We start from the raw sequence: 26,499 nt of genomic DNA on the forward strand, positions 1-26,499 counted from the left end.
GTTGTACAGTCACGTTTGTGGACGAGGCGCTTGACTTGCAGGGCAGAAACAACAGTGATGGGTTTGGCACAGAAAAGCCCACGAAGTTCCAGCTCTCGACCATCATGATATAACTGGATTGAATGAGAACGAAAGCTAATCACTGGATCATATCGATACAGCCAAGATTGTCCCAGTATCATGTCATAATGTGACAACGGCATCACTGAAAAATTAAGGTGATCTTGGTAATCTTGAATCTGTAACTCAAGCTGTTGCACCTTTTTGTTACAATTAAGGAAGGAACCATCAGCAAGCTCTACTTAAAAAGCATCCACAAAATGTCAGGTCTGCAGGCGAAGCTTGTGAACCAAAGAAGTGCCCACAAAATTAGTGGAACAGTCACTGTTCCACCAGCACATTGATGGGATGATCGCCAATGAAACCCAGAAGACTAAGGACCTGCTTGGAAAGATTCACCGGAACAGGGTTGGTACTTTGGCCACTAAGCATCAGGGTACTGACAACTTCAGAAACACGAACAGAGCAAGCTATTTGTTTGTCTGTCTTTCACAAGAGGCGGGTCATGATTAGCATGGTGGCAACTGTCCACCTGAGAATTGCGCCGAGTGTTGGAGGGATTAGGACATTCATACCACCGATGATCGCCAGAACAAATTGTACAGAGGCCTAGACGACTAGGTTGGGATGAAGTGGCAGTCGATGAAGAGGTTTGCTGTCCTGAAGAGGTTTCTCGCTTGAAGTTGCGCCGATCATTGCTGCGACGGTCCTGTCGGGACCGATCTTAGTTTCTACTGCCAGAGGATTCGGCCTGAGAGGATCCTGCATTTGACGAGGGAGCTTGCCTGGAGAAGCGCGACCGGAAGGACTGTTGTCCAGAATATGGTCGCCTAGAATTTGGTTGTCCAGGATTGGGACGTTGGGTTTGACTAGTCCCATTGAGTCGATTCTGCTGGTAAGAACAGGCGCCGGAGGAAAAGTTCCTGGGAGGATGCTTGTAATCACTAATGCGCTCGACATACGAGATTGCTTCATCCAGGGTGGCAGGATTGTACTTATGGACTTCGTCTTGGATCGTGGGTTCAAGCCCGTCAATGAGCCTGTGAAGCTAGTCAGAGAGGCTGAGTGTCTCTATCTCGAGAGCCAGTTTTTGAAACTCTGAGATGTACGCGGCCACGGAGCCAGTTTGACTCAGGCGGCGGAGAGAAGACCTGGCATGAAAGTTCGCATTTGTAGGCTCAAAAGCCTTGCGAAGAGCATGCCGGAATTTATCCCACGTCGGAGTAGACTTGCCATCTGAAATCCTGCGTCGCCACCAAAGGAAGGCAGTATCCTTCAAGAGGGTGCTAGCCAATGCCACCTTTTTATTCTTGGGCAAATCGGTATTTGAGAAATAAACCTCCATCTTGTAGAGCCAGTGATCGATTAACCGCTTATCGCGGGGGCGGCCATTGTAGGGCTCAGGCAACATGATATCCATCTTTCTTGTCTGTGCTGTGGTCATTAATTTATACAAAAGTTTAAGTTCAACATTGTCTACCTCGGTGGTCGGGTCGGGAGGAGTTGAGGGATCGTCCTACTGGCCCACCGAGGATGATGATGATGTTGGTGAACGCGATCGACGCGCTCGCTATGACTTCCTGGATCCCTCGTGCTGGTGTTGGTTCCGCTGTTGCATGTCTTCCATTTGTGATCGCATTGATGCCATACCGTCGAAAAAGGGCCCTTTGCAAGTCCTCCATCTATTGTTGAAGAGTGGTCATTTGCAAGGCCTCCATCTGAGGATCGGCGGGTGGCACGTTGTCGTGCGAAGTCGACATTTGGAGAACTCAGAGAGAGTACTGAGGTGAAGCAGGAAAGGTTCACCTGGGATATAGGATGGGAGGAACAGCTGCTGGAGAGGCAGTAACGGGATACTCGTACTCGAAGTCGGGGTCTTCCACTTCCTCGAGATCGTCCTCGAAGGCTACTTCATCTGCTTCCACTTCCTCGTTTGGTTCCGCCAAAGGGCTGGGCACCGAAGATGATGGAGTATAATCGGGGACGAAGATCTCGCTATAGAATGTCACAGGAGGACGCATGGAGAGGATATTGCGGAGGCCATCCACACTACACTCTGGAAGAAAGTGTGCCAACTGAGGGTACCATGACAGGAAGTACTCGAAATGAGCAAGGTGCAGTGGCTCGCAGGTGAGGAAGATAGTCCAGATCGCCCAAGTGTGGGGTTCGGTTACATGCGGGCTGCTGACATGTATGCGGTACACCTGTGAGGCCAAGACTACTGGGATAGGAGAGTCCGGGAGACTTAGAATCCACCCAGCATCGGCGGAAAGTGGCACCGGTTCCGGAGTGGGGGCACGCAGAGGGCTGTGTTCAGGAAGGAGAGCCTTGGGAATCTCGTCAATGTAACTCAAGTAGGCGATGTGCATGTAGGGCTCCTCTGGAAAATTGTCCATGAAGCATGCACGTGAATGGCAAGAACGCGCATAGTGTGACCTGGGCAGATCCGGGAGAGAGGAGGAAGGCGAAAGTGCAGTCGACGACATCCTAATAGCCAGGGGTAAGCATCGAATCGCCAACAGAAGAGGGGGGGCGCTTCACGCTTGCGTACACTCTTTTTTTTTTTTTAGGGGCCCAAATGCCACGTAGCGTGCCTAAAGATTTTTTTTTTTTTTGTTTATGGTTTAAGGTTGACGACGGCCTGGAATCATCACATACCCGACCGGAAGATGGGGTGTGCCTCTTCAAAAAGGCGCCGCAAGCTGCATCTGCACGATGCGAAGAGGGGGCGGTCGATACTCAGCAGCAAGGGGGGCTCAGGGCCGGCAGCTGCACGAAGCGAGGAGAGGGCTCATGGCCTGCAGAGCGAACGGCTACCACCACCGGCAGCAAGTAATCCAGGTATGCAGACAGGGTTCCCTCTCGGAGACACGAAAGGTGCGTGTGTGTGGGTGTGAAAATTTTTCTTTTTTTTTTATATCACCACGGGCAAAGCTTTACGCCAAGTCCACCATCACTCCGCTACTTCCATACAACACTACACTGAGAAGAGGGGTGGAAGGGGGAGTGCCGCGGAGAGGGTGAGGGCTTCACAACCCACGAGTAGGAAAGGTTTTAGCTCTGATACCACTGTGAGGATTGTATTGTTAATCCCTCATATTGTGTACTAATTACTACTTAAGTACTTAACTTAGAGAACAAGAGACTTCAGGAGAACACTTGAGAGAAGGTTGAATTGAATTGATTAAACTGATTACGATAGGTCTCTTATATAAGAGATGAAGAGACACATTTGAAGAGGCATGTCCTTTGACGAAAGGACATGACCATAGACGAAAGGATACAACTTTGAGGATTATGTCAAAGAAGGTAAATGTTTCCAATGTGGAAAAAAAGAACATATGGCTACAAAATGTCTTGATAAAGCAAGCCAAGAAGCCAAACCGCCCCAAAGTAATGCATTACCTAAAGAACTTCTAACATCAAGATGATACTCCATCAAAGAAGAGGCAACTCTTTAAAACTTGGGGCAAAGTGGAAAACCAACTAGTACTTATCAGCTTCGATAGTGGTGCTACCCACCGCTAGGTCCATCCACGAGTGGTTGAAGCCATGAACCTGTCATAAAATTCCTTACAGCTTCTATTTTTCTATTGTTCATGTGTGGCATGTGAAGCCTGACATAACATACATGTATGGCTGGTGTAGCCTGACATGGTCTGTCTGTGTGGTATATGGAGCTTGACATGACAGTACATGTATGGCTAGTGTAGCCTGACATGATAGTACATGTGTGGCTTGTGGGGCCTGACATGGTGTACATATATGGCTTATGGAGCCTGACATGATGTAATTCTCTCGATCTAGCTATCTTGGAGATCTTTTGTATTTATGTTCTGGGAAGGTTCCGGAAGGATCATGAGCCCTAGACATTTTATCGGATACAACTGAGCAGATGGGTGTTTCTTCCAATCTAGCTGCACTCATGTGTATGCATGACTTTGATTTTATCTTTGGATGACTTGTATTGTTTGCCTAGACAATGCTTGAGATTTCTGCCTACGTTGTGCATGGGACCAGGGACGCCTGGGCACCCTGTGGACATGTATGTGCACACCTCTTTGGGACTGACAGGTGGTCTACATCATAGTTGTTAGGTACCAAGGTACGAAACGAGACGAAGGTACGAAAAAACGGTACCAGTACGGGACTCTTTATTTTGGAACAATAAGTTCAATAGATGTACAATCGACTTGAAAAAACACTAGAAAAATAGATATTTGTACACATTTAGAGATGCAAAGTCGAGAGAAGGTGGCAAGGTAGAAAGTCCCCCATTGCCCAAACGGCCATAAAACACAGTAAAACAAAACAACAAGAAAAAAAATGGACATAAAAAAAGTCATCCAAAAAAAATGGCCATTCAAAAAAAAACAGTTTCGCAATAGTTTCACTTGCATAGTTTCGTACCGTACCGTTTTTTTACGTACCTCATGAGCGGGACTAGTTTCGCAGACAACTATGGTCTACATGTGTTTTGCGCGTGGTAAGTGTACCTAAAAACCCAATTTACAGCTTTATGGTTTCATATACTAATAATTATGGGTGGAGGTTCACACACACTTTAAGTGGCCGGACAACTTATAAGTGAGTACACATTGGGCAGGACTTACTTAATACACGTGGCAGCCAAAAGCTGGGCAGTGGACAATTTTTGGGCATTCTTCAAGTAGGCGCCCCCTTCTGGACCAGAGAAGCACACGTGTGGGCTATTTTCAGCAGGGAAGCCCTATTATGGGAGAACACTCCAGTTCTGGGGTAGGCACATGCTTTTTTGGGGTGCATGGAGCTGGTCGACTGGTTTTCTCTCTGTTTTACAGCCTGCTGCAGCCATCTATCGCAATAGAAGCCTACCAGGTGTCAATAGAAGGCTGGCCAACTGTGTTTGCAGGTTCTCCTACTGCTAACCGGCTGTTTACAGGTCTGAAAAGCTGCTGGCCAGGGCATATAAACAGGAGGAAGAGCTGGTTGAAGCCTGGGAACATATCCTCTACTGTTTTAAGACATTTTGGATTGTGTGCAGCTGTTGGTTGATTTCTTTTGTGGCTACTGAGGGCTGCTGTAAACAGCCTTTGAGGGCTGGTCGACTTGCTCTATGAGCCAGACAAGCTCTATGACCCAGACAGGAAGAAGACGATGATGTTGAGTTGTCCCGGGCTGATGTGGAAGTGCTATGGGCTGTCCATAGTTATCCTGCATGTGCTTGATGCCGGGAATGCTCACTCGTGCTAAGAATTGTCAGCAAATTCAATTTATGTTATATTTTCTTGTTTTCATATTGTATTGGAAGAAACAGGTACAGCTAGTGGTGAACCATGGGCACCCGCAAAGTTGTATTGGAAGCAGACTCCTTTTTGGTAATCCAAGCATAGGGGGGGGAGTGGTTTGTTCAGCCCATCTTCTGGCCCCTAGTGTGGTGTACTATGCAGATTTGTCATCTCTTTTTTTCTGGCATGCTTATATGTATTTTCAGTTTTCATGATTGATAAGATTTTCTATGTACAGTTGCCCCTCCGTTTACATTGGTATCAGAGCTTGGCTTTCTATACAGTTGTACCTAATATGATGCTGGTTATGGCTGTAAGGAGTCATTATCTGTGAGAGAAGGTTGGGATTCTGAGGTAGCCCTCGTCTTATTGTCGCGCCTTGAAAGAGGTTACTTTTGGTTTAACAGTAAGCGTGTGGAAAGACTTCGTGGCCCTCTTGTCTGTGTAGGGGCACTGTTGCACCCTTGCAGTCTATTCGGTATCATACTTGGGGAACTGGTAGAGAGCGATTCCGGGTCACGGAAATTTCTCTCTTTTTGAAAAGCTGGAAGATACATTATGGCCAGCCAATCAGATCATTCGGTGGAGGACTCTATCACCCGTACTCGCCGCATGCGGGAAGAAGATAGAGACAAGGATCATGTTGGAGCTTTGGCAGATAACTATCCACTCTTGTCTGCCAGGGCTGAGGATCGGCAGGATATTGATGCCTTGACGAATGAGCTTGAAGAGCTCCATGCTTAGCACATAGATCCTGATGTACAGAGGGTCATTGAATCAAAGTCTCATGTCAAGGCTGATGTGGTCACTTTTGATGCAATTGCCCAACAGATGTCACCAATTGGCCGACCATTTGATCCATCTCCAGTTTTTGCGTCTCGTTCACTTGGCCAGGCCGGTGTCTCGTGTGAAGAGGCCAGTATTTTGCTGGCATGGACGGGAGCCAGACTGGTGCCACCCGTGTGTGAGCAAGATGGTGTCGTATGGACGGGAGCCAGACCAGTGCCACCCGTGTATGACCTGGACTGTGTTCGACCCATGGGATTGTCACGCCATGGAAGGGCCAGTATTCGTGCCGTGTTTTGCCTATGGGACTGTCACACCATAGGGAGACTCGTGCCTGGAACTGTCTCTTACCTATGGGACTGTCACTCCATAGGAAGACCACGTTTTTATGTTTTTATGTCGTGCCAGTTTTGTGCCGACAGATATTTTGTACTTGCTCCATGAACGGGAGATATGTCCATGTTACTATTTGCACATGCACACATATTTTGCATGTTTGAAACTATTTTCGCATGACATGTATTTGTGTGTTTGCCTGCTTGACGTGCTACTTACTGAGCGGGGACACCTGCCAGTGAGTCGTGAAGTCTGCTCTGTATTCTGACGAGTTTTGGTGCATGTGAACAGGTGGTAAGTATGTCGCACATATTGTTTTAATGTTTCATATTCTAACCTTTTATTTTATAAGGTTAGGTGTTCACATTTATTTAAAAGTGGGCACCCACTTAGGGGCCAAGGTGGGGAGCCCCACTTTAAGTGAGTGTGGGGGTGGACATGGTCACCTACCCACACTAGTCCCCCACATGCATGCGTGGAATTCACTAGAGAAGACACCACTTTAATTTTATTAAAAAAAAGGCTCCCTCCTTCAAGCGTGGACGTCAATCGCTTCCATCCTTCAAGTGTTTATTCACCAACCTGCACCTTCTCTCTCTCAGGCGACTATTTCCCCTGCACTACAGGCTGCAACCAAACATGCTCCCAGGCGGCTGCTGAATTTTATGTGCTTCTACTCCAAGGCGGATGCTGGTGGCTGCGTTGAACCTTGCAGGCGACTGTTTATGCTGCTGCTGGCTGCGCCTGCTCTTCTACAGGCAGCTATTTATGCTGCTGCTGCCTGCGCCAGCTCTTCTACAGGCGACTGCTTATGTTGATGCTGCCTGCGCGCCAGCTCCTCTACAGGCGGCTGTACCTCCAGCCAGCGCTGACTGCAGGTGACATCTCTTCCAGCTGCACCTCAGTATCCTCTGCAGGTGGCTGTAAATTCATCATCAGCAGGCTGTGGGTGTGTGCTTATCTCCAACAACAGTGCTACTACAGCTAGGTGGTCGACGGCTATACTTTATAAACAACTCCATCCTCTACAAGCTACTCATCCTCGCCTCAGGCAGCTGTACCTTTCATGCACAGCTACTGTTCCTCTTGTTGATGGTTGGGCTCCTATAGCCAGAAGGCTATACTTTACTCCGGGCAGCTACTTCTCTCGATGTGCTGCTACATCATGGAGTCTCTCTCAAGTAACTGCGTACTGACACCATAAATCTTGGTTTTCTCATCCGCAATCCACAAGTAAGTGAATTTCAGATTTAAGTAAAAGTATTTTGTGTTTAAATCTGATAAGGGATTCCCGACTCCCTATACGGCCAACACCCGTTCGGTGGCGGGTTGTCCAAGCTCTATTGGAGAACCTCGGTCCAAAGGTGCTGAGATCGGGAGAGCCAGGCGTTAGTACGAGAGCGCCTGTTTGTGCGTGGTCTCGGAACACCAGTGAGGCGCTCTCCGCGGAGTCCAGTGAAAGCACAGGACCGTAGAGATTGGACTACACTAGTGGTCGTTCAGCTTCGAGCTTCTACATCGAAATTCGACTTTGAGCCTATTTGTTTGGTACTGTTTTCATATGTACATGGACATTATCTGGTTCTTGGAACCCATGGAGCATTGTATTCATTAAATACTCCCAATAAATATATCATATATTGAGGGGAAGGTCGGCCCGTTCCGGCCCCTGTGCTGGTGTCCATCTTTCCATTTCATTTCATTTCAATTTCAAGTTGTATTAAGTTGTCCATTTCAAATTTGTGGTTTTAAAGTTGTGCTATTAAGCGTGTGGGTGTCCAACGGAGTCTTTCCCACTTGACGGGATCGGTTTCATTGGTATCAGAGCACGGTTGTTTCCCTCTTCCTAGTGGGGAAACGAACCTGTGTACTGGACATCCCGCTTTTAGCAAACTTAAAACACAATGGACAGCCAAGGCAACCCTTTGGAAGAGCCAAATTCGAGGGGTCCATCTAGTGCCTCTCGTGGGTCTGATGCCTTGCGTGGTAGGCACAAGTCCCTTGAAAGGGTTATTGATAGTGAATCAAAGGGTCAACTGTCTCCAGGAAAGACAGTTATGCTTGAACAAGAGTGATCCTATGAGGGCTGAAATGGAACATATGAGAAAACTTTTGCAAGCTCAAGAGCAAGAGTTAAAGTTTTTGCATGAAGATCCCCATCTGCAAAGTGCTATTGAAGCCAAGAAGGCTGATGCTATGGTAGATGTAACTTTTAAATCAATGGCTCGTGAAGTGGGCAAGAAACCAAGGGAGTTGGCACTTGCCTACCTACTCCGCAAAGGTGATATCAAAGAGGGGGATGACGGAGAGCTGAAATTCAGAAATCCACCTCGTTTGAAGCATGGAGATCCCGCGTCTCAAAGGCTGAAATCTTTTATGCAAAAGGAAGAGGTGACAGTCACCTCTCGACATGCATCCTCTCCACAAGGCACAAAGCCTAACAGATATATGTATGCCAGTGCTCATGAAGGGCATGAAAGTCACATGCATGCAAGACATGTATCTCATGGTGACAGGTCTACTTCTAGAAAAATTTTGCCTTCTGAGTTGTCTCATGGAGAGACAATGCCATATGCAGGTAAGTCACATGCATCTGAGTTTCGAGTTCGTGGAGCACCTGCCACCGTGCCCCGTGAAACTTCTATGACGGCCCATGGAGCCCATGCAGACAGGGCCACCCCGTTGGATAAGGGGAAAAGAAAAAGAGAAGACCATGAGCCTCATGCCAGGAAGCTCAAGGAATTCAAAGCAGGTGACAAATCTGTTAAATTTGATGCTTTTCATGGTGAACATGATGCTTCTAAGGTGTTAGCATTTGTGGCACAGTTCGACATTGCTTTTAGCGATGAGGATTTCACAGAAACGTCAAAGGTGCGCCATGCTAGCATGTTTTTGAAAGGGACTGCTGCTCATTGGTGGATCACTGAAAAGATCACCAAGGATCCCATCTCCACTTGGAAGGAATTCAAGGATAGATTTTATGCTCAGTTCTTGCCACCCAATGCGGAGCAAACTCTCACTCAAAAGTGGGACAGGCTGGAACAAAGAGATAATGAAAGTGTGCAACAGTATGTTAACAAATTCTGGAAAGTGTTGCTGGAAGTGACTCCCTTCATGCAAATCACTGAGGATGAAAGAAAGAGAAAGTTTCGTTCTGAACTGCAACCAACATATCGATCGGGCATTGAATTGCACCCAAAACATACGTTGCAACAACTCACAGCTTCTGCTCTTGCTACGGAGCAATTGGTGCTCAAGATAAACAGGATCAAGGAGGTTCCAAGGGGAAGGACAAGGCTGTCCCAAATCAACAAAAGGGTGGACAGCTACCTAAAAAGAACTTTCGGGAGCCTTACAAGGGTGGTAAAGCTGAAATTAACACATCTAAAGAACAGGGCCCAAGGAAGAACAAATTCGGATTAACCCCGGAGCAAAGAGAGCAATATGCCAAGGATGGAAAATGCTTTTCTTGTGGTAGCAAAGACCACATGTTCCGCCAATGCCCAAATCGCAAACCAAAGCACGAGGACAAGCACACCAAAGCTAATGTACATGCAGTTCCTGATGTGCAAGGAAATACAGGTCATGATGCAAAAGAGCGAATGGTTTGCAAGGCTTGGGGGCAAATCAAGGATCAGCCCACACTCTTCATGTTTGATGACTGTGCAACTGACAATTTCATCTCTATGCAAATGGCAGCTGCATTGGGTATTGAGGTTGAAAACATGGGACCTCAAATTGAAGCCGAAGCTGCATTTATTGGTAAAGAGGTGCAGGTTACCCCTTTGATAGGAAAGTTGCGCATCCATATCCAGGGCTACCTTGATAATGAGCATTTCCTAGTTGCTCCACTGAATGGATGTGATGTATTGTTGGGCAAGCCATGGCACCATAGGCTTGAGCCCCGCAAAGACTATAAGTCTAATATGATTTCTTTTATGCATAAAGGCCGCATGCATTTTATTGATGCTGGCAAAGAAGGGGATTCCATCCCACTTGTATCACACATCCAAATTAATAAAGCAATGAAAAAGAGTCTTTCCGCGTACTTGGTTTTTGTGCGTGATAGTCTTGTGCCAAATCATCAAAATGTGGATGCTATGTCTAATGATAGGCTGAATTTTCTTAATGCATTCAACGACTGTTTTGCTGACTCGTTGCCAGGTGAATTACCTCCCCAAAGCCCGAAGATCACCGCATAGACCTTGTGCCAGGTAGTTCTCCACCTAACAAACCCGCATACCGAGTGAGTGCTGCACAACAAGAAGAAATCGTGAAGCAGGTAAACGAGCTTTTAGAAAAAGGTTTGGTTCAGCCCAGTTCCTCACCCTACTCCTCTCCTGTGCTTCTTGTTCAAAAGAAGGACGGATCATTTCGTATGTGTGTGGACTATAGAGCTTTGAACAAGCTTACCATCAAGAACAGATTCCCAATTCCACGTATTGATGATATCTTGGATAAGCTTGATGGCTCAGCTTGCTTTAGCAGACTTGATTTGAAGAGTGGTTATCACCAGATACGTGTGGTGCCACAAGATGTCCATAAGACTGCATTCAGGACAGCCTTCGGATTATATGAATTCTTGGTAATGCCTTTTGGTCTCACCAATGCTCCTGCTACTTTTAATCGTATGATGGATAGGATATTCCGACCCCATCGCAAGTTTACAGGAGTCTTCTTTGATGATATCTTGGTTTTCTCCAAGAATGAGCAGGAACACAGAACTCATTTGGTCACATTGTTCGAAGAGTTGCGGAAGCATAAACTTTTCATCAATGCCAAGAAAAGTGAGTTTTTCCTTTCAAAGATTCATTATCTGGGTCATATTGTATCCAAAGATAGAGTTACAATGGATCCTGCAAAGATTGAGACCATTCGGAATTGGCCCGAATTGCAAAACGTACATCAAGTACGTAGTTTTCTAGGATTATGTTCGTACTACAGGCGTTTCATAAGGCATTTTGCTATGATTGCCACTCCTCTACATGATCTCACGAAGAAGAAAACTGCTTTCAAATGGACTTCAAAGGAACAGGATGCTTTCTTGCAGCTCAAGCATGCGATCATATGTGGTCCAGTATTGATTGTTCCTAACTTGCACAAGTCATTCGTGGTTGAATGTGATGCTTGTGGTGATTGCATAGGAGTTGTCCTAAATCAAGAAGGGCATGCAGTTGCATACGAGAGCCGTCGTTTGCATGATGCTGAGCTTCATATGGATATCTATGAGAAAGAGCTCTTGGCTGTAATTCACGCCTTAAAGATTTGGAAACATTACCTTCTTGGGGCTGAATTTGTAGTCAAGACAGGTCATCAAAGCTTGAGATACTTTCTATCTCAAACCAAGCTTTCAGAGAAGCAGATGAGAATGGCAAACTTTCTTTCCATGTTTCATTTTCAGATTGTGCATACTCCAGGAAAGAAAAATGTGGTGGCTGATGCACTATCTAGGAGGCCTTATGTTGCTGCAGTCTCAGTGGCCTCTCATGGAGACCTATCTGCTAGAGAGATTTGTATCATTTGGATGCTGATTTTTGCCATATATGGACTGATTTGATGGCTGGTCATTCACATGCCTCTTATGTTATCAACAAGGGTTATCTCATGAAGGATAATTGCCTATGTGTGGTGAAGGATTTGCGTCCAAAGGTTATGGACGAATGTCATGCTCCACCTTATGCTGGTCATAGAGGTATTATGCCTACTACACGCATGATTCAGAGGTATTTCTTTTGGCCGAGCATGCGTAAAGACATTGAGGCTTATGTGCGTGCATGTATTACTTACCAAAAGGTGAAATTTGACAGGCAAAAGCCTCCACGTTTGCTTCAGCCATTGCCTATTCCCTCGCAACCTTGGGAAAGTATCACTATGGATTTTATTATGGATTTGCCTAGATCCCAGCATGGGAATGATGCTATTTGGACTATTGTGGACAGGTTTAGCAAGCAAGCTCATTTCTTGCCCATCAAGAAAACCATTAAAGCTGATCGTATGGTAAAGCTTTTTCTTGCTAATATTTTCAAGTATCATGGTATGCCTAAATCCATTGTTGGGGATAGAGATCCCAGGACTACAAGCCTATTTTGGAGGGCTTTATTTGATAATATGGGTACGAAACTTGAGTTTTCATCAGCTTATCATCCCCAAACGGATGGCCAAAGTGAAGCTACAAATTCAGCCGTATTGGATTTGTTGAAATGTTATGTGGCAGATCAAAAGACTGCATGGGAGAAGTATCTTCCACTTGTTGAGTTTGCCTACAACAATACAATCCATGCTTCCACGGGAAAGGCTCCGTTTGACATTATCTATGGCAAAGTGGTATTACCACCCATCCTTCGTACCAAGGATGAGATTTTTGCAGCTGATGAATATGTTCGTGACTTGGATGTTGCCTTTGGTCAGGTGCGGACAGCCATTGCAAGATCTCAAGATAAGCATAAAATGGCTGCTGACAAGCACAGAAGGGACATGGAAGTCAAAGAAGGTGATTGGGTATTGCTGAAATTTGAGAAGGCTAGGCTTCGGAAGAGGCCAGGACGAGAAGGATCATATCCTAAGCTTTCTCCTCGCTATTATGGGGCCTTCAAGGTGATTCAAAAGATCAATGAAGTGTCCTACAGACTTGCTTTACCTAGTCATTGGAAGATTCACAATGCTTTTCATGTGAGTCTATTTCGGAAATATGTGGGGCCAGATCCTGAAGAGCCTGTCACAGAAGATCCACCAGAGATTGAAGAGCTTGAGGAAATCCTCCGGCCAGAACAAATTGTTTTTCACAAGGAGAGAAAGCTACCTGCAGGAAAGCTTTCCAGGAGATACCTTGTGAAGTTTAAGAATTATTTGCCTATTGATGCCAAGTGGGTAAATGAGGATTATTTTGCAGATTACCCGCAATTGTTGCAGGCATATCCTGAGGCTTTTCAGTTGAGGTCAACTCTTTAGAAGCCCGGGGGGATGTCACCAATTGGCCGACCATTTGGTCCATCTCCAGTTTTTGCGTCTCGTTCACTTGAGGCCAGGCCGGTGTCTCGTGTGAAGAGGCCAGTATTTTGCTGACATGGACGGGAGCCAGACTGGTGCCACCCGTGTGTTAGCAGGATGGTGTCGTATGGACGGGAGCCATACCAGTGCCACCCGTGTATGACCTGGACTGTGTTCGACCCATGGGATTGTCACGCCATGGAAGGGCCAGTATTCGTGCCGTGTTTTGCCTATGGGACTGTCACACCATAGGGAGACTCGTGCCTGGAACTGTGTCTTACCTATGGGACTGTCACTCCAAAGGAAGACCAAGTTTTTATGTTTTTATGTCGTGCCAGTTTTGTGCCGACAGATATTTTGTACTTGCTCCATGAACGGGAGATATGTCCATGTTACTATTTGCACATGCACACATATTTTGCATGTTTGAAACTGTTTTCGCATGACATGTATTTGTGTGTTTGCCTGCTTGACGTGCTACTTACTAAGCGGGGACACCTGCCAGTGAGTCGTGAAGTCTGCTCTGTATTCTGACGAGTTTTGGTGCATGTGAACAGGTGGTAAGTATGTCGCACATATTGTTTTAATGTTTCATATTCTAACCTTTTATTTTATAAGGTTAGGTGTTCACATTTATTTAAAAGTGGGCACCCCCTTTGGGCACCCACTTAGGGGCCAAGGTGGGGAGCCCCACTTTAAGTGAGTGTGGGGGTGGGCATGGTCACCTACCCACACTAGTCCCCCACATGCATGCGTGGAATTCACTAGAGAAGACTCCACTTTAATTTTGTTAAAAAAAAGGCTCCCTCCTTCAAGCGTGGACGTCAATCGCTTCCATCCTTCAAGCGTTTATTCACCAACCTGCGCCTTCTCTCTCTCAGGCGATTGTTTCCCCTGCACTACAGGCTGCAACCAAACATGCTCCCAGGCGGCTGCTGAATTTTATGTGCTTCTACTCCAAGGCGGATGCTGGTGGCTGCGTTGAACCTTGCAGGCGACTGTTTATGCTGCTGCTGGCTGCGCCTGCTCTTCTACAGGCGGCTATTTATGCTGCTGCTGCCTGCGCCAGCTCTTCTACAGGCGACTGCTTATGTTGATGCTGCCTGCGCGCCAGCTCCTCTACAGGCGGCTGTACCTCCAGCCAGCGCTGACTGCAGGCGACATCTCTTCCAGCTGCACCTCAGTATCCTCTGCAGGTGGCTGTAAATTCATCATCAGCAGGCTGTGGGTGTGTGCTTATCTCCAACAACAGTGCTACTACAGCTAGGTGGTCGACGGCTGTACTTTATAAACAACTCCATCCTCTACAAGCTACTCATCCTCGCCTCAGGCAGCTGTACCTTTCATGCACAGCTACTGTTCCTCTTGTTGATGGTTGGGCTCCTATCGCCAGAAGGCTATACTTTACTCCGGGCGGCTACTTCTCTCGATGTGCTGCTACATCATGGAGTCTCTCTCAAGTATTTGCGTACTGACACCATAAATCTTGGTTTTCTCATCCGCAATCCACAAGTAAGTGAATTTCAGATTTAAGTAAAAGTATTTTGTGTTTAAATCTGATAAGGGATTCCCGACTCCCTATATGGCCAACACCCGTTCGGTGCCGGGTTGTCCAAGCTCTATTGGAGAACCTCGGTCCAAAGGTGCTGAGATCGGGAGAGCCAGGCGTTAGTACGAGAGCGCCTGTTTGTGCATGGTCTCGGAACACCAGTGAGGCGCTCTCCGTGGAGTCCAGTGAAAGCACAGGACCAGGAGATTGGACCACACTAGTGGTCGTTCTGCTTCGAGCTTCTACATCGAAATTCGACTTCGAGCCTATTTGTTTGGTACTGTTTTCATATGTACATGGACATTATCTGGTTCTTGGAACCCATGGAGCATTGTATTCATTAAATACTCCCAATAAATATATCATATATTGAGGGGGGGGTCGGCCCGTTCCGACCCCAGTGCTGGTGTCCATCTTTCCATTTCATTTCATTTCAATTTCAAGTTGTATTAAGTTGTCCATTTCAAATTTGTGGTTTTAAAGTTGTGCTATTCAGCGTGTGGGTGTCCAACGGAGTCTTTCCCACTTGACGGGATCGGTTTCAACAGATGGGTATCGACAAACCTCGAGAGTTGGCTGTTGCTTATTTAAAAAGCCGTGGTGATGTTGTTTCCGATGATGAGAGCAAGTGGGTCTTCACACAGCAGTCTCGCAAGCTATCCCGTGAAGGGAACTCCGATGATGTTGTGAGGGCATGCAACCTACACCAGTGATGTGAGAGGGCATGCAGCTCGCACCAGTGATGTAAGAGGGTATGCAGCCTAAGCAACTGATGTAAGTGGGCATGCAGCCCGAGCAAGTGTTTTGAGGGGGCTTGCACCCCATGCAACAGAAATGAGGGGGCATGCAGCCCGAGGAGATGATGTACATCGACATGCAGCTCGAGGGGATGATGAGGGGTTTTCAGCCCATTTGAGAGATGCAAAAGATCTTCATGCATTGTCGGTGGTGTCTACACCTTCTAGGTATGCTCCTCCTCCTAAAGTTCCATCACGAGTGGAAGGTGTTACACGGGAAATCAGCCCTAGATCTGGGCAACGTCGCCATAGTAGACATGAGGAGGAGGATGATGTATTAGAGTGTCGGGATGCTCATCATCAGAGTTACACAGCTTCTCTCTCTCTTTCATCTATGTATTGCTCTCTACAACAGTTGTCTTCATTTCCGCTGTGCATTCTAACATGGTATCAAAGCCCCAGGGGGCTTGAAGCTTGGAGACAGTGGGACGTCGAGGGTTTGCTGATTTGAGGTGCTGATTGGAGCCTGTTTGGGCTGTACGGGACTTGGAGATCGGGTAGAAGGCGGCAATCACCGTTGAACAGCCACCTTGCATTTTATTTGTAGCCTCTTCTTCTTCTTTTTTCCTACCCACCCTCCCTTCACAAGACCTTGTGAACCCTTGAGATGGCTGATTTGCTTGAGATGGCTGAGAAGCACGTGAAGATCCCGACACTCCCCACGATCCCGATGGACCGACAGTTGGACGGGAACAACTGCGGCATATGGAAGGTAATGATGGAGTGTGTTTTGGAGTCCTATGACTTGAATGATTTCATTGTTGTTGGGGTTCCACGGCCAGAGTTGGAAGATGGGGAGTTACCCTCTATCATAGTTTTTCCATACGGCAATACGGGTATGGAAGTATGGAAAAAGTACGGTTCACACCCCCAAGAAATTCCATACATTGGATACCATACGGCACCCTAAATTTAAGGAAAAACATGCTACATATTACACAAAAAACCAAAGAAACTTGAAACTGCAAAGATTTTGGAATTAGAAAAAACATAAATGATGTAGAGCCAAAATCCAAACTCCGCACTTTATATTACTGTAACCTGTTTACATCATACATGTATGATCAATGATGTATCATGTAACATGTTACATAAGTAGGGACTAGGAAGTGTGGAGTGGAAAAATGCCAAAACCTTTCACATGTAGGCTGTGCCATGTGGACAAACATGAGGAGGTCCAAGCCTCAAGAAACTAAATAAAACATGAGTGGAAGCCAGCAAAAAGATGGATGATGGAGATGTCACGTGCATCCCGCACTTGGATGCCACGTAGACATTTCTGTACAGAAGGTGCAGGACCTGGGATGGTGAACTGGTCCCATGTGAGCCCAGTCCGGGACGAGTCAGCCAGGGATCCATCTCAGATGTCCGAGGTCAGATGTGCATTGTCCTGCACAGGAGTCTAAGGTCAGGTGTGCAATGTCCTGCACATGAAACAGTGCCAGTCCGCGCTGTGAGTCTCCCTCTAGAATGATGTCAGTGGTTCTGTGTATCTGGTATGGTACCGGATGCCAGATCACTGAGTAGATTATGTTTAGGACAAGGGACCAGCCCATAGGGCTACCCCGGAGCTTAGTATGGGCATGGGAATGGTGTGAAAACCATCCCCATGAGGGCCAGGAAGGCCCAAGCTGGACCCACCAGCCATGGAAGGGCTGTGGGACAGCCCTAGGGCAAAGATAAGGCTATTTTCAGGAGCATACAGCCCTTAGATGGCTGTAGGGGATGTATGGGGCAGCCCATACAGGCTGCCCAGCCTTGGGATTGTGGACAAAAGTGGTGTCCAGCCAGTCAGAAGCAGGCGCATCACTTTCAGCCTGTTAGGAAAAAAAGGCAGTATTTTTTGAGATTTAATTCAGCATTTATTGCTGAATTTCCACCAATCGTGGGACATATCCTGTTTTTCAGCTGGCCGACTGTTCCTGAGGAGGAATATAAATAGTGGAGGCCATAATCCCATCAATCATCTCAGTTTTCACCAAGTGTTCAAGCCAATCAAGGGCCAGTCAAGCCAAGGAGATTGCCAAGCAAAGGGGTGGACTTCTGAAGGTCAAGGGCAGGATTTTCCAGCCAAGAAAAGGTCAAGTTTTCTGTATTTGTTTTCAGATTTACATCATTCTAATAAAGCAAATACACCATCCGTGGTGGGGGCCCTACAGAGGGTAATTGGGACCCAATACTGTGTCCTCTCCATCTCCCCCTTCTCTCTCTATTTTCTGCACATCTCCTTTCAGTTTGTGCATTAAATCCGTCGCGAAAAGAGTGCTGATTTCTGAGTTTTGAAGTACCGATCCTTCTCCGAAGCTTCCGCATATTACAGTGGTATCAGAGCCTACTTCAAGGACAAAGATTCAGCAAAGAAAACCAGAAAATTTTTTCGCTCGTGTGGTTGGTTTTTAGACGCCAGTGGACTACCCCTTTCGGAGTGACTCCTGTCCCTCGAAGGAAGGACGGTTTTTAGCCTCCGGAAGCCTCCCACACAGATAGTGGATGGTTAGATTACGTTCCGGAAAGGAATTGCATTTTCCCGCTATGGCGAGCTTCGGCAACGAGAGGGAACCAGAACCATGGGACCAGAGTGCACCAGGCAGCCCAGCTAGGGCACCAGGCTTGAGTGTCACAGACATGTTCCAGCAGATGATGCGAGCAATCGCAGACCAGACAACCAAGTTGGATGAGCAGAAGGCGCGGATCTTGGCTCTGGAGGAGCATTCTCGCTCTCCAGCGTCGCGTTTTCCATCTCCTCCTCCCTCTCCTTCCGTATCCCAGATACCAGATCCTCGTCACAGGGACCCTCTCGCAGGGTCACAGCCGCAGCCAAGCTCCTTGCTTGAGTTGCAGATGCGTGCATTGGAGATTCGACAACGAGAAGATGATGCCATGCGACGCGTGGAACACGAGCGTTACCTCAGAGCTTTGGACGCCAAACTGACACTGGCGGCGCCCTCGAATCATTTTCCCGAGAAAATGAATTTCAGTAAGTATAATGGTAAACTCGATCCCACAACTCTTTATTCATGGTTGCATCAATTTGAAGCTTACTTTGCCGCAGTTAGGAAAACAGATACTGACAAAGTGATCTTAGCTAGTTGGTACTTGGAAGGTGAGCCTTGGTGGACTCAGTGGGCTCATGCCCACACCAGAGCAGGTATGGCAGCTTATGGGTGGGACGAATTCGTCCGCGACCTTACGCAGCGGTTTCTACCGCCCCACTACCTTGAGCGACTCGAAGACGAGTTCAGGGGAGCGCGTCAAAACGCGCAACCAGTCCTTCGGTTTGCCAATAAAATTTCGACCTTGTGTCTGCAATTAGGCTTATCTGATACGGACAAGAAAGGACAGTTTTTGTATGGCCTGGACACGCAAATCCACCAATGGGAGGTGCGTATGTTTAGGCCAGCCACCTTTGAGGACGCACTCTCGCTTGCGCAGAGTGCAGATATGATACACAATGGTGGCAAGCCCAAGACTTCCCAGCCGGCTTCTCCCAGGGCTAACACCTCGAGGGGCAAAAGCCAGAACCAGACGGGGTCTTCCCCAGGACAGAGCCCACAACCCTCTGGCTCCAAGAACTCAAACAATGCGTCTAAGCTTACTCCAGACCAGAAAGCGGAGGCAGGTAAGACAGGTGGCAAGTTGAGTGCTGAGGAGCTTTCTCAGTACAAGGAGGGGGGTAGATGTTTCTTTTGTCACACAAAAGGACATACTTCTCGGGATTGTCCGAAGAAGCCTCCAAAGGCCGCCGCCGCCTCCACAACTTCCGTGGTGAGCAGAGCTCCCACACTGACCCCAGCGGCTACCCCTAGTTCTTCAACCCCCGGTGCTTCAGTTGGAGCAATTATTAGTCGGGAGCTCGAAGATAAGCAGAAGGGCGCCCATGACCAGGAGTATGAGCGCAACGAATTGCTCAAGTCCTTTGGCTACATAGGTGGCCAGAGAGTCGTTGTCTTGTTTCACAGCGGCAGCACGGAGGATGTGGTCACGGAACAGGCCGCTAGGCGTGCCTGTTTCAAGCTGACTCCGGTGGACAAACAGGTTGAGGGTTTTAGCACAGGTATGACAACGAGCGTCAAGTATGAAGCTCTAGGTGCTAAGTTAGTGATTCACGACATCGAGTTTGTGCGTGACTTTATGGTTGCCCCTCTTGTAGGAGCAGACATAATTTTGGGTATCCAATGGTTTCACAAGTTTCTTCCTGATGTCAAGTGGGACAAGCACACGTTTCAAATCAATCGGAATGTGTCGAACACCCCGGTGACCATTAAGTGTGAGCCAGGTATTCCAAACTTTCCGCTCATAAGCCACTTGTTGCAGGCTAAGCGAGCAATCAGAAAAGGCGCATAGTGTGCGATGATTTACATCCAGACAGCCCAGACGGTGGCCAGTGCTTCCGAGAAGTACTCGGTCCTCCATGAAAAGTTCCAGAAGATTTTTCTTCGGGACAGTCTCCCTTCCCAGCTCCCCCCGTCCAGACCGGAGGATCACAAGATTGACCTCCTCCCAGGCTCGGAACCCCCGAGCAAGTTTCCGTATTGCCTTTCTAAGGCAATGGAATCAGAGTTGGACCGCCAACTCCAAGAATTGTTGCAAGCTGGCTTCATCCGCCCCAGCGTGTCGCCATTTGCAGCACCGATCTTGTTTGTCAAGAAGAAAGATGGGTCTTCTCGGTTGTGTGTCGATTATCGTGCACTCAACAAGCTGACTATCAAGAGCAGATTCCCGATACCTCGAATTGACTATATTCTCGAGAGGCTGAATGGAGCTAAGGTGTTCTCCAAACTAGATTTAAAGAGTGGGTACCACCAGGTACGGATTGTAGAGGGGGACATCCCCAAAACAGCCTTCCGTACATTTAACCGCATGATGATGCGTGTTTTCCGGGAGTTGATTGGAGTGTGTGTGTTCATATTTTTGGATGACATACTCATATTTTCAGCTACAGTTGAGCAGCATGACATTGATGTGGAGAAAGTCCTTAAGTTCCTGGAAAGCAACGAGCTCTACGTCAATGAAAAGAAGTCAGAATTTTATCTGTTCCAGGTACATTACTTGGGATGCTGAAGGCATTCGACTGGATCCGGCTAAAGTGGCCGAGATTGTTAACTGGGAAGTACCACAGACAACTTATGACATTAGATCATTTGTGGGTATATGCCAGGCATATTCCACCCACATTGACAAGTTTTCCGACCTCTCGGCAGACCTCACCAATCTGCTAAAGGGAGTGAAAACAAGAAGGCAAAAGATTCGAATGACTCCACGAGCGTTGGAGGCATTCCAGAACCTCAAGGTGGCTTTGTCTGAAGCGCCTTGTTTAGCCCTTGCCTCGTGGGACGAACCATTTCAAGTGATCACCAATGCGAGTAACATCGCAATTGGAGGTGTATTGCAACAGAATGGTCATCCGGTAGCTTACATGTCTCGTAAGTTACTGCCCGCCGAAAAGAACTACTCAGTCTATGATCGTGAACTCCTAGCAGTTATACAGGCCTTGAAACATTGAAAACATTTCCTGTACGGCCGTGACTTCGAGGTTCGCACTGACCATCAGACATTGCGCTAGATTCAGACAATGCCAAGTGCACACTGGAGTGATCGACAACACCGCTGGAGTCAAATATTCCAGCAGTTCGGTGGTATGATTGAGTACCTTACAGGAAAGGCCAATCCAGTGGCCGATGCTTTGAGCAGGAAGGGACAAGTATCTGCGATTCAGACCACTAGACTTGACCTTGATGGTACACGACTAGAAGACATGAAGCACACGTACGCGGATTCCAAGGAATTCGGTACTCAGTGGGAATAGACATTGGATGCCACAAGACCATGCCATTTTCTGATACGCGATGGTTGGCTTTTCTACAAAGGCCGACTATGTGTCATGAAATCATTCCGGGCAGCTCTTCTCCATGATGCCCATGACGCCATTACAGGTGGTCATAGGGGCATGAATTCGACTCTGGAGAAATTAGAACGGCAATACTATTGGCCAAAGATGAGGCGTGATGTGTTTACATATGTACAACGCTGTGACATTTGTCAAAAGGTGTAAGCTCCTCGTGGAAAGAAGATAGGGTTGTTACAGCCTTTGCCAATTCCTGAGGATCCTTTCCAAGACATTTCGATGGACTTTGTCACAAATCTGCCTCCCAGTCCGAGTAAGCGTAATACGCAGTGTTTAACTATTGTTGATAGGTTCAGCAAATTTGTTATGCTTATTCCTTGCAGGGCCAATGTGACCGCCGAGGATGTTGCCCAGCTATTCATTCGGCATTGGTACCCGATCGGCGGGATTCCTAGAACCATAGTATCAGACCGAGATGCCAAGTTTACCAGTCATTTTTGGAGGGCATTGTTTGATAATTTTGGTACTAAGTTGAATTTTTCCAATGCATGCCACCCACAGACAGATGGCGAGACAGAGATATACAACCATTTGGGGAGGCACATGTGCCTCAAGAAAGCACCCTAAGTGCAAGAGCTTGTAATTTGGGTGTACAAGCCCCAAATGTCTCCCACCATTTCACACTCTCTTGCATTCTTTTCTCATCTTTTGCAATGGGACGAGCAAATGTGCCGCTTTCTCGCTTATACTTGTCCAACTCATCAATGAGATCTCCTTGCAAGGCCAAATCACCCTTAGTGTATTTTTCCAACAATGTCATCCATCCATCATGCACCTCTTAGTCACTATCTTGCTCTTTTTCTTTCCATACAGGGTGCTAGCCCACAGCATGCAATGGTGTGTGCATCATTCCCCATCTACCGATGCATAGATCTTTGATCTCTTTTATCTTATTAGCCTCAATGCCTTGCATGTTTTGCACTTGCTCTACCATACGATCTGGAAGCTCATACATGAGGTCCATGGTGGCTCCTTCCCTGTTAGCCAAGCGGAGAATCTTCAAAATGGGAGCACATATCTTGACAATGGTTCTTGCCTCTTGCCAAAAAGAAGCAGAGAACACAATGTCTGACACCTCAATTGCCTGAGGAGTCTTTGATGCCTTCATTTTTACAAATTTATCATCAATCATCGGCTTGCGCACACCATGCATACATCTCTCATCCAAGAGAGTAACCACCATAATAAAAAAGTAGGCAAACCGAGTTGCAGAAGGCTTCACCAAGTCCTTGCTGAGTTTTCTAAACAATGCCAACACAGTGATAACTTGAGTTGCTTGGTTTAGCACTTTTACAACCCAAGAAATTTTGCCAATGTCCTCAAACAAGAGGTCCAAGCAATGGCATGCACATCTAGTGTAGAAAATGGTCGACCACTCCTGTTCAACCAATTCCCCTACCCGAACGCAATTCGATGCATTATTCATGCATACCTGCACAACATTTGCTGGGCCAACCTCAATGATAATCTGCTTTAAATGCTGGAAAATAAACTCCCCAGATGTGTCCACAGATTTCAAGAATACAGTGCCATGAATGGAGCATGCAAGAAAATTTATGATAGGCCTGTGCCTAGTGTCTGACCATCCATCAGAAACAATGGTGCATCCATATTTTTTCCATTTCTCGCGCACACCCATGATCTCATGATCAATGCATTTGACCTCATCCACTAACTCAGTGGTGCGCAAGCAATGGTAAGATGGAGGCACATAAGAAGGACCAACATGTCCAACTGCCTTCACCATCTCCAAAAAGTAAGGACTTCTCACTTTCCAATCGGGTACGTCCTCCACATAAAAGAATCTGCACAATGCAATGGTTGCTTGCTTTCGTGCTTGTACATTCCATGCATTTGCCAACTCCCCTTCCCTTTAGACATCTTTCTCTTCTTACATGATGACCCAACATTTGCACTACCGCTAACTTGTGCACTTCCCTATGTGTCCATTGATGCGGACCCTGCACCCTAAGATACATCTCCACCCACATCATCCACCAAAGCATCCACAAAAGCCTCTCAACCATGAACACCGCTACGACTGTCTGCATGCAACCTCCTCCAAACATCTTTAACCTCTTCTGATACATTTGCGCAAGGCCCCACACCATGGCCGACCAAGCCCAAAATGTGTGCCCGAATGCGTAGCGGGCCTCCATCCCATTGATGAGGGCAATAATTGCATTTACAGGTGAATTGCCCTTTCCCAAGGGCCTTTACTTGGGTCACATATTGCCATTCTAGACGCTTGGATCGACCCATCTATAAAAAGGATGATTTAGACAGAACCTTGTTAGAGGTTGAAGAGGCCGACATTGGGCACAAAATTCACGTGTGAACAAACTTGACTCTTGAACTTTGAAGTATGAACTTTGAAGAGGGCTCAGGGGGAAGGCACACAGTGCACAGTGCATACTTGTAACTTTGTAAGTTGTAACTTTGTATTATGTAAGTTCAAAGTTGTGATTCTGTGAACTTGTAAGTTGTCACTGCACATGCATGATGCTACACACAGTGCAGTGGTGCACACTCCACATGCCAATGGCCCAGCAGCCTGCAAGCAACAGCACTACTCGCAGCTCAAGTCTCACGAGAGGGGGAAAGGGGGGGCGAAGGTAGAAAAAAGGTGGGTGCAGGTAGAAAAGAGGGATGCGCAGGCTGTAGATACTAGAAGGGGACGTAGGCTGCATCCGAATTCCGTGCACGGTGCAGGCAGAAAAAGCAAAAAAGCATAAAGGCTAAAGGAGACCTCGAGAGTCAAGACTCATACGGTGCCGGGTGTATGTAACTCGTGGCGCTGCCTAGGGGACTAGGGCCTTTGACACACTTGTTGATACCATCAATGCATATTAAAACATTTAAACATAGCCACGGCCTTAACACATATCCATCATCACTTGGCATAAAACATAAAAGCGATAAAACATCCACAAATGCTGAAAATGGAGCTTGCAAACGTGACACCACATAGAGGCCGGAATGGGCCGACCCCCCCCCCCCCCCCCCCTTGGAGTATTTTATTACCCAAGGAGAATAATATCATGTACAAGCTTTGAGGGCCTTACTCTCCCCACGGGAGATGCCGGATTATCCATATACAAATGCCATAACACAGCCCAACACAAGGCAACTGAGCCAGAACATAGGCTGTAGAAATGCCGAGCCAACAACATAATCCATATACCTCCGTGTAGGTACTGATTCTTCCCCAAAAACCACGGGTCTTCATGCAATAGAGCTGGTACAGCAAGTACAACTCTCCATTCAGCCAGTATAGCAGGTACAATGGTTGGTACAATAAGTACAGTGGCTAGTACAGCTGGTACGGTGGTTGGTACAGCAAGTACAAATGCTGGTACAACATGTACAGTGACTAGTACAACTGGTATAGTGGCTGGTACAACAAGTTCAGAAGCTGGTACAGTTGGTACAACAAGTACAAGGACTGGTACAGGCAATACAATGGCTGGTACAATAGGTACAAAGGCTGGTACAACAAGTACAATGGCTAGAAATCATAATAAATGATTAAATACCCTTGCCTTCAGTATTTCTTCGTGATGGAAGCCTCCAAAACAGTCCCCAACAGCTGGTATTCTTCATGGGCAGCCTTCAAGAGAGAGGGAAAGAGAGTAGCCATTATTAGGGCAGCTTGTAACGGTGGTAGAGGCTAGTGTGCAGCAAGAGAGCCTCCATTAATGAAGAGAGAGGGCTCCAATTTATAGATTTGGGCCTCCCATGAACTAAAATGGCAAGAGAAGGCTACAATGACAAGTGGAGAGCCACACAATAGCTGAAGTGACAAGTGTGAGGCCACTTGTCTCACTTTGATCCACTTTCTAACAAGTGTCTAGCCACTTGTCTCACTTTGGTCCACTTTCTTGCCACATGTCCCAATCTAAGAGATGGGTCCTTCCATAAACTTTCTCTCTAAAAATATCCCAACTAGTAGACATTCTGTCATAGGCACTTTGCCAACTGTTGGTATCTGCTCAATTCCAGATGTAATGACGCGAACAGAATTTCCATCGGAGTCAGGCCAAAAATAGCAACTCTCCTAAATTTTAGGAGTGTGGTCCTTTGTATTCTAGGATAATCCCCCATCCCCAAAGCTTATACTTTCCAAATATTTAGACATCCTGGAGTCCACCAGACTCCTTTCATACTGGGAAATGTCCAGGCTGGTGACAGTGTACCTGGGTGACGGGTCCTGAAGGCGAGTCTTGACTCATGACTTGTCTTGGAAGTTGGGTACAGGCGACAACAACCGGGTACAGGCAACAGTAGCTCAATAGTCGACCGTCACGTACAGGCGACAGCAACCGCGCAGGGGGGAAACATCAAATCGGCGTCAACAGACCAAAAACCCAAAAAGGCCCAAAATTTAGGGCACCGTACGGTTTACCCTATATCGGACGTGTATGGACGCGGATGTGGACAGCCGTACGGAATTTGAACCGGACGCATATGAAAAAAACCATGTCTATATCTCTTTCGGAAACGCGGCATGGTCACGTTGATCATCCTTTATGTGGATGACCCCATTCTCACTGGCGGTCATAAGGAGCACATTGCAGTGACAAAGGAAGCCTTGTCAAAGGAGTTTGAGATGACCGATTTAGGCTTACTCCACTTCTTCTTGGGATTGGAGATCTGGCAGACCCAGAGAGGGTTCTTTGTCTCTCAGCAGCGGTATGTCCATGAGTTGCTTGAGGCCTTTGGGATGGAGAACTGCAAGCCTATCACGTCATCGATGGACCCAAACACGAAACTTACAGTTAATGATCCTTGTGAGCCACTTGATGCCTCTCT

The 26,499-nt window shown here is 47.0% G+C and overlaps 2 protein-coding genes across 5 annotated transcripts in view; both read right to left on the reverse strand.

The window, feature by feature from the left end:
* The window catches only part of LOC147633686 (glycerol kinase), an 81,298-nt gene that overhangs the window by 37,184 nt on the left and 17,615 nt on the right, over positions 1-26,499 (reverse strand). The gene's annotated exons all lie outside the window — the stretch shown is intronic.
* On the reverse strand, positions 21,587-24,680 carry LOC147633687 (uncharacterized). Its single transcript, XM_086804685.1, has one exon. The coding sequence runs from the start codon at positions 23,432-23,434 to the stop codon at positions 22,505-22,507; it is 930 nt and encodes a 309-aa protein (XP_086660811.1). The 5' UTR covers positions 23,435-24,680; the 3' UTR covers positions 21,587-22,504.

The sequence above is a fragment of the Cibotium barometz genome, chromosome 11 (genome assembly GCF_041138505.1).
Source record: "Cibotium barometz isolate CiBa-2024 chromosome 11, ASM4113850v1, whole genome shotgun sequence".
Classification (NCBI taxonomy): Eukaryota; Viridiplantae; Streptophyta; class Polypodiopsida; order Cyatheales; family Cibotiaceae; genus Cibotium; species Cibotium barometz.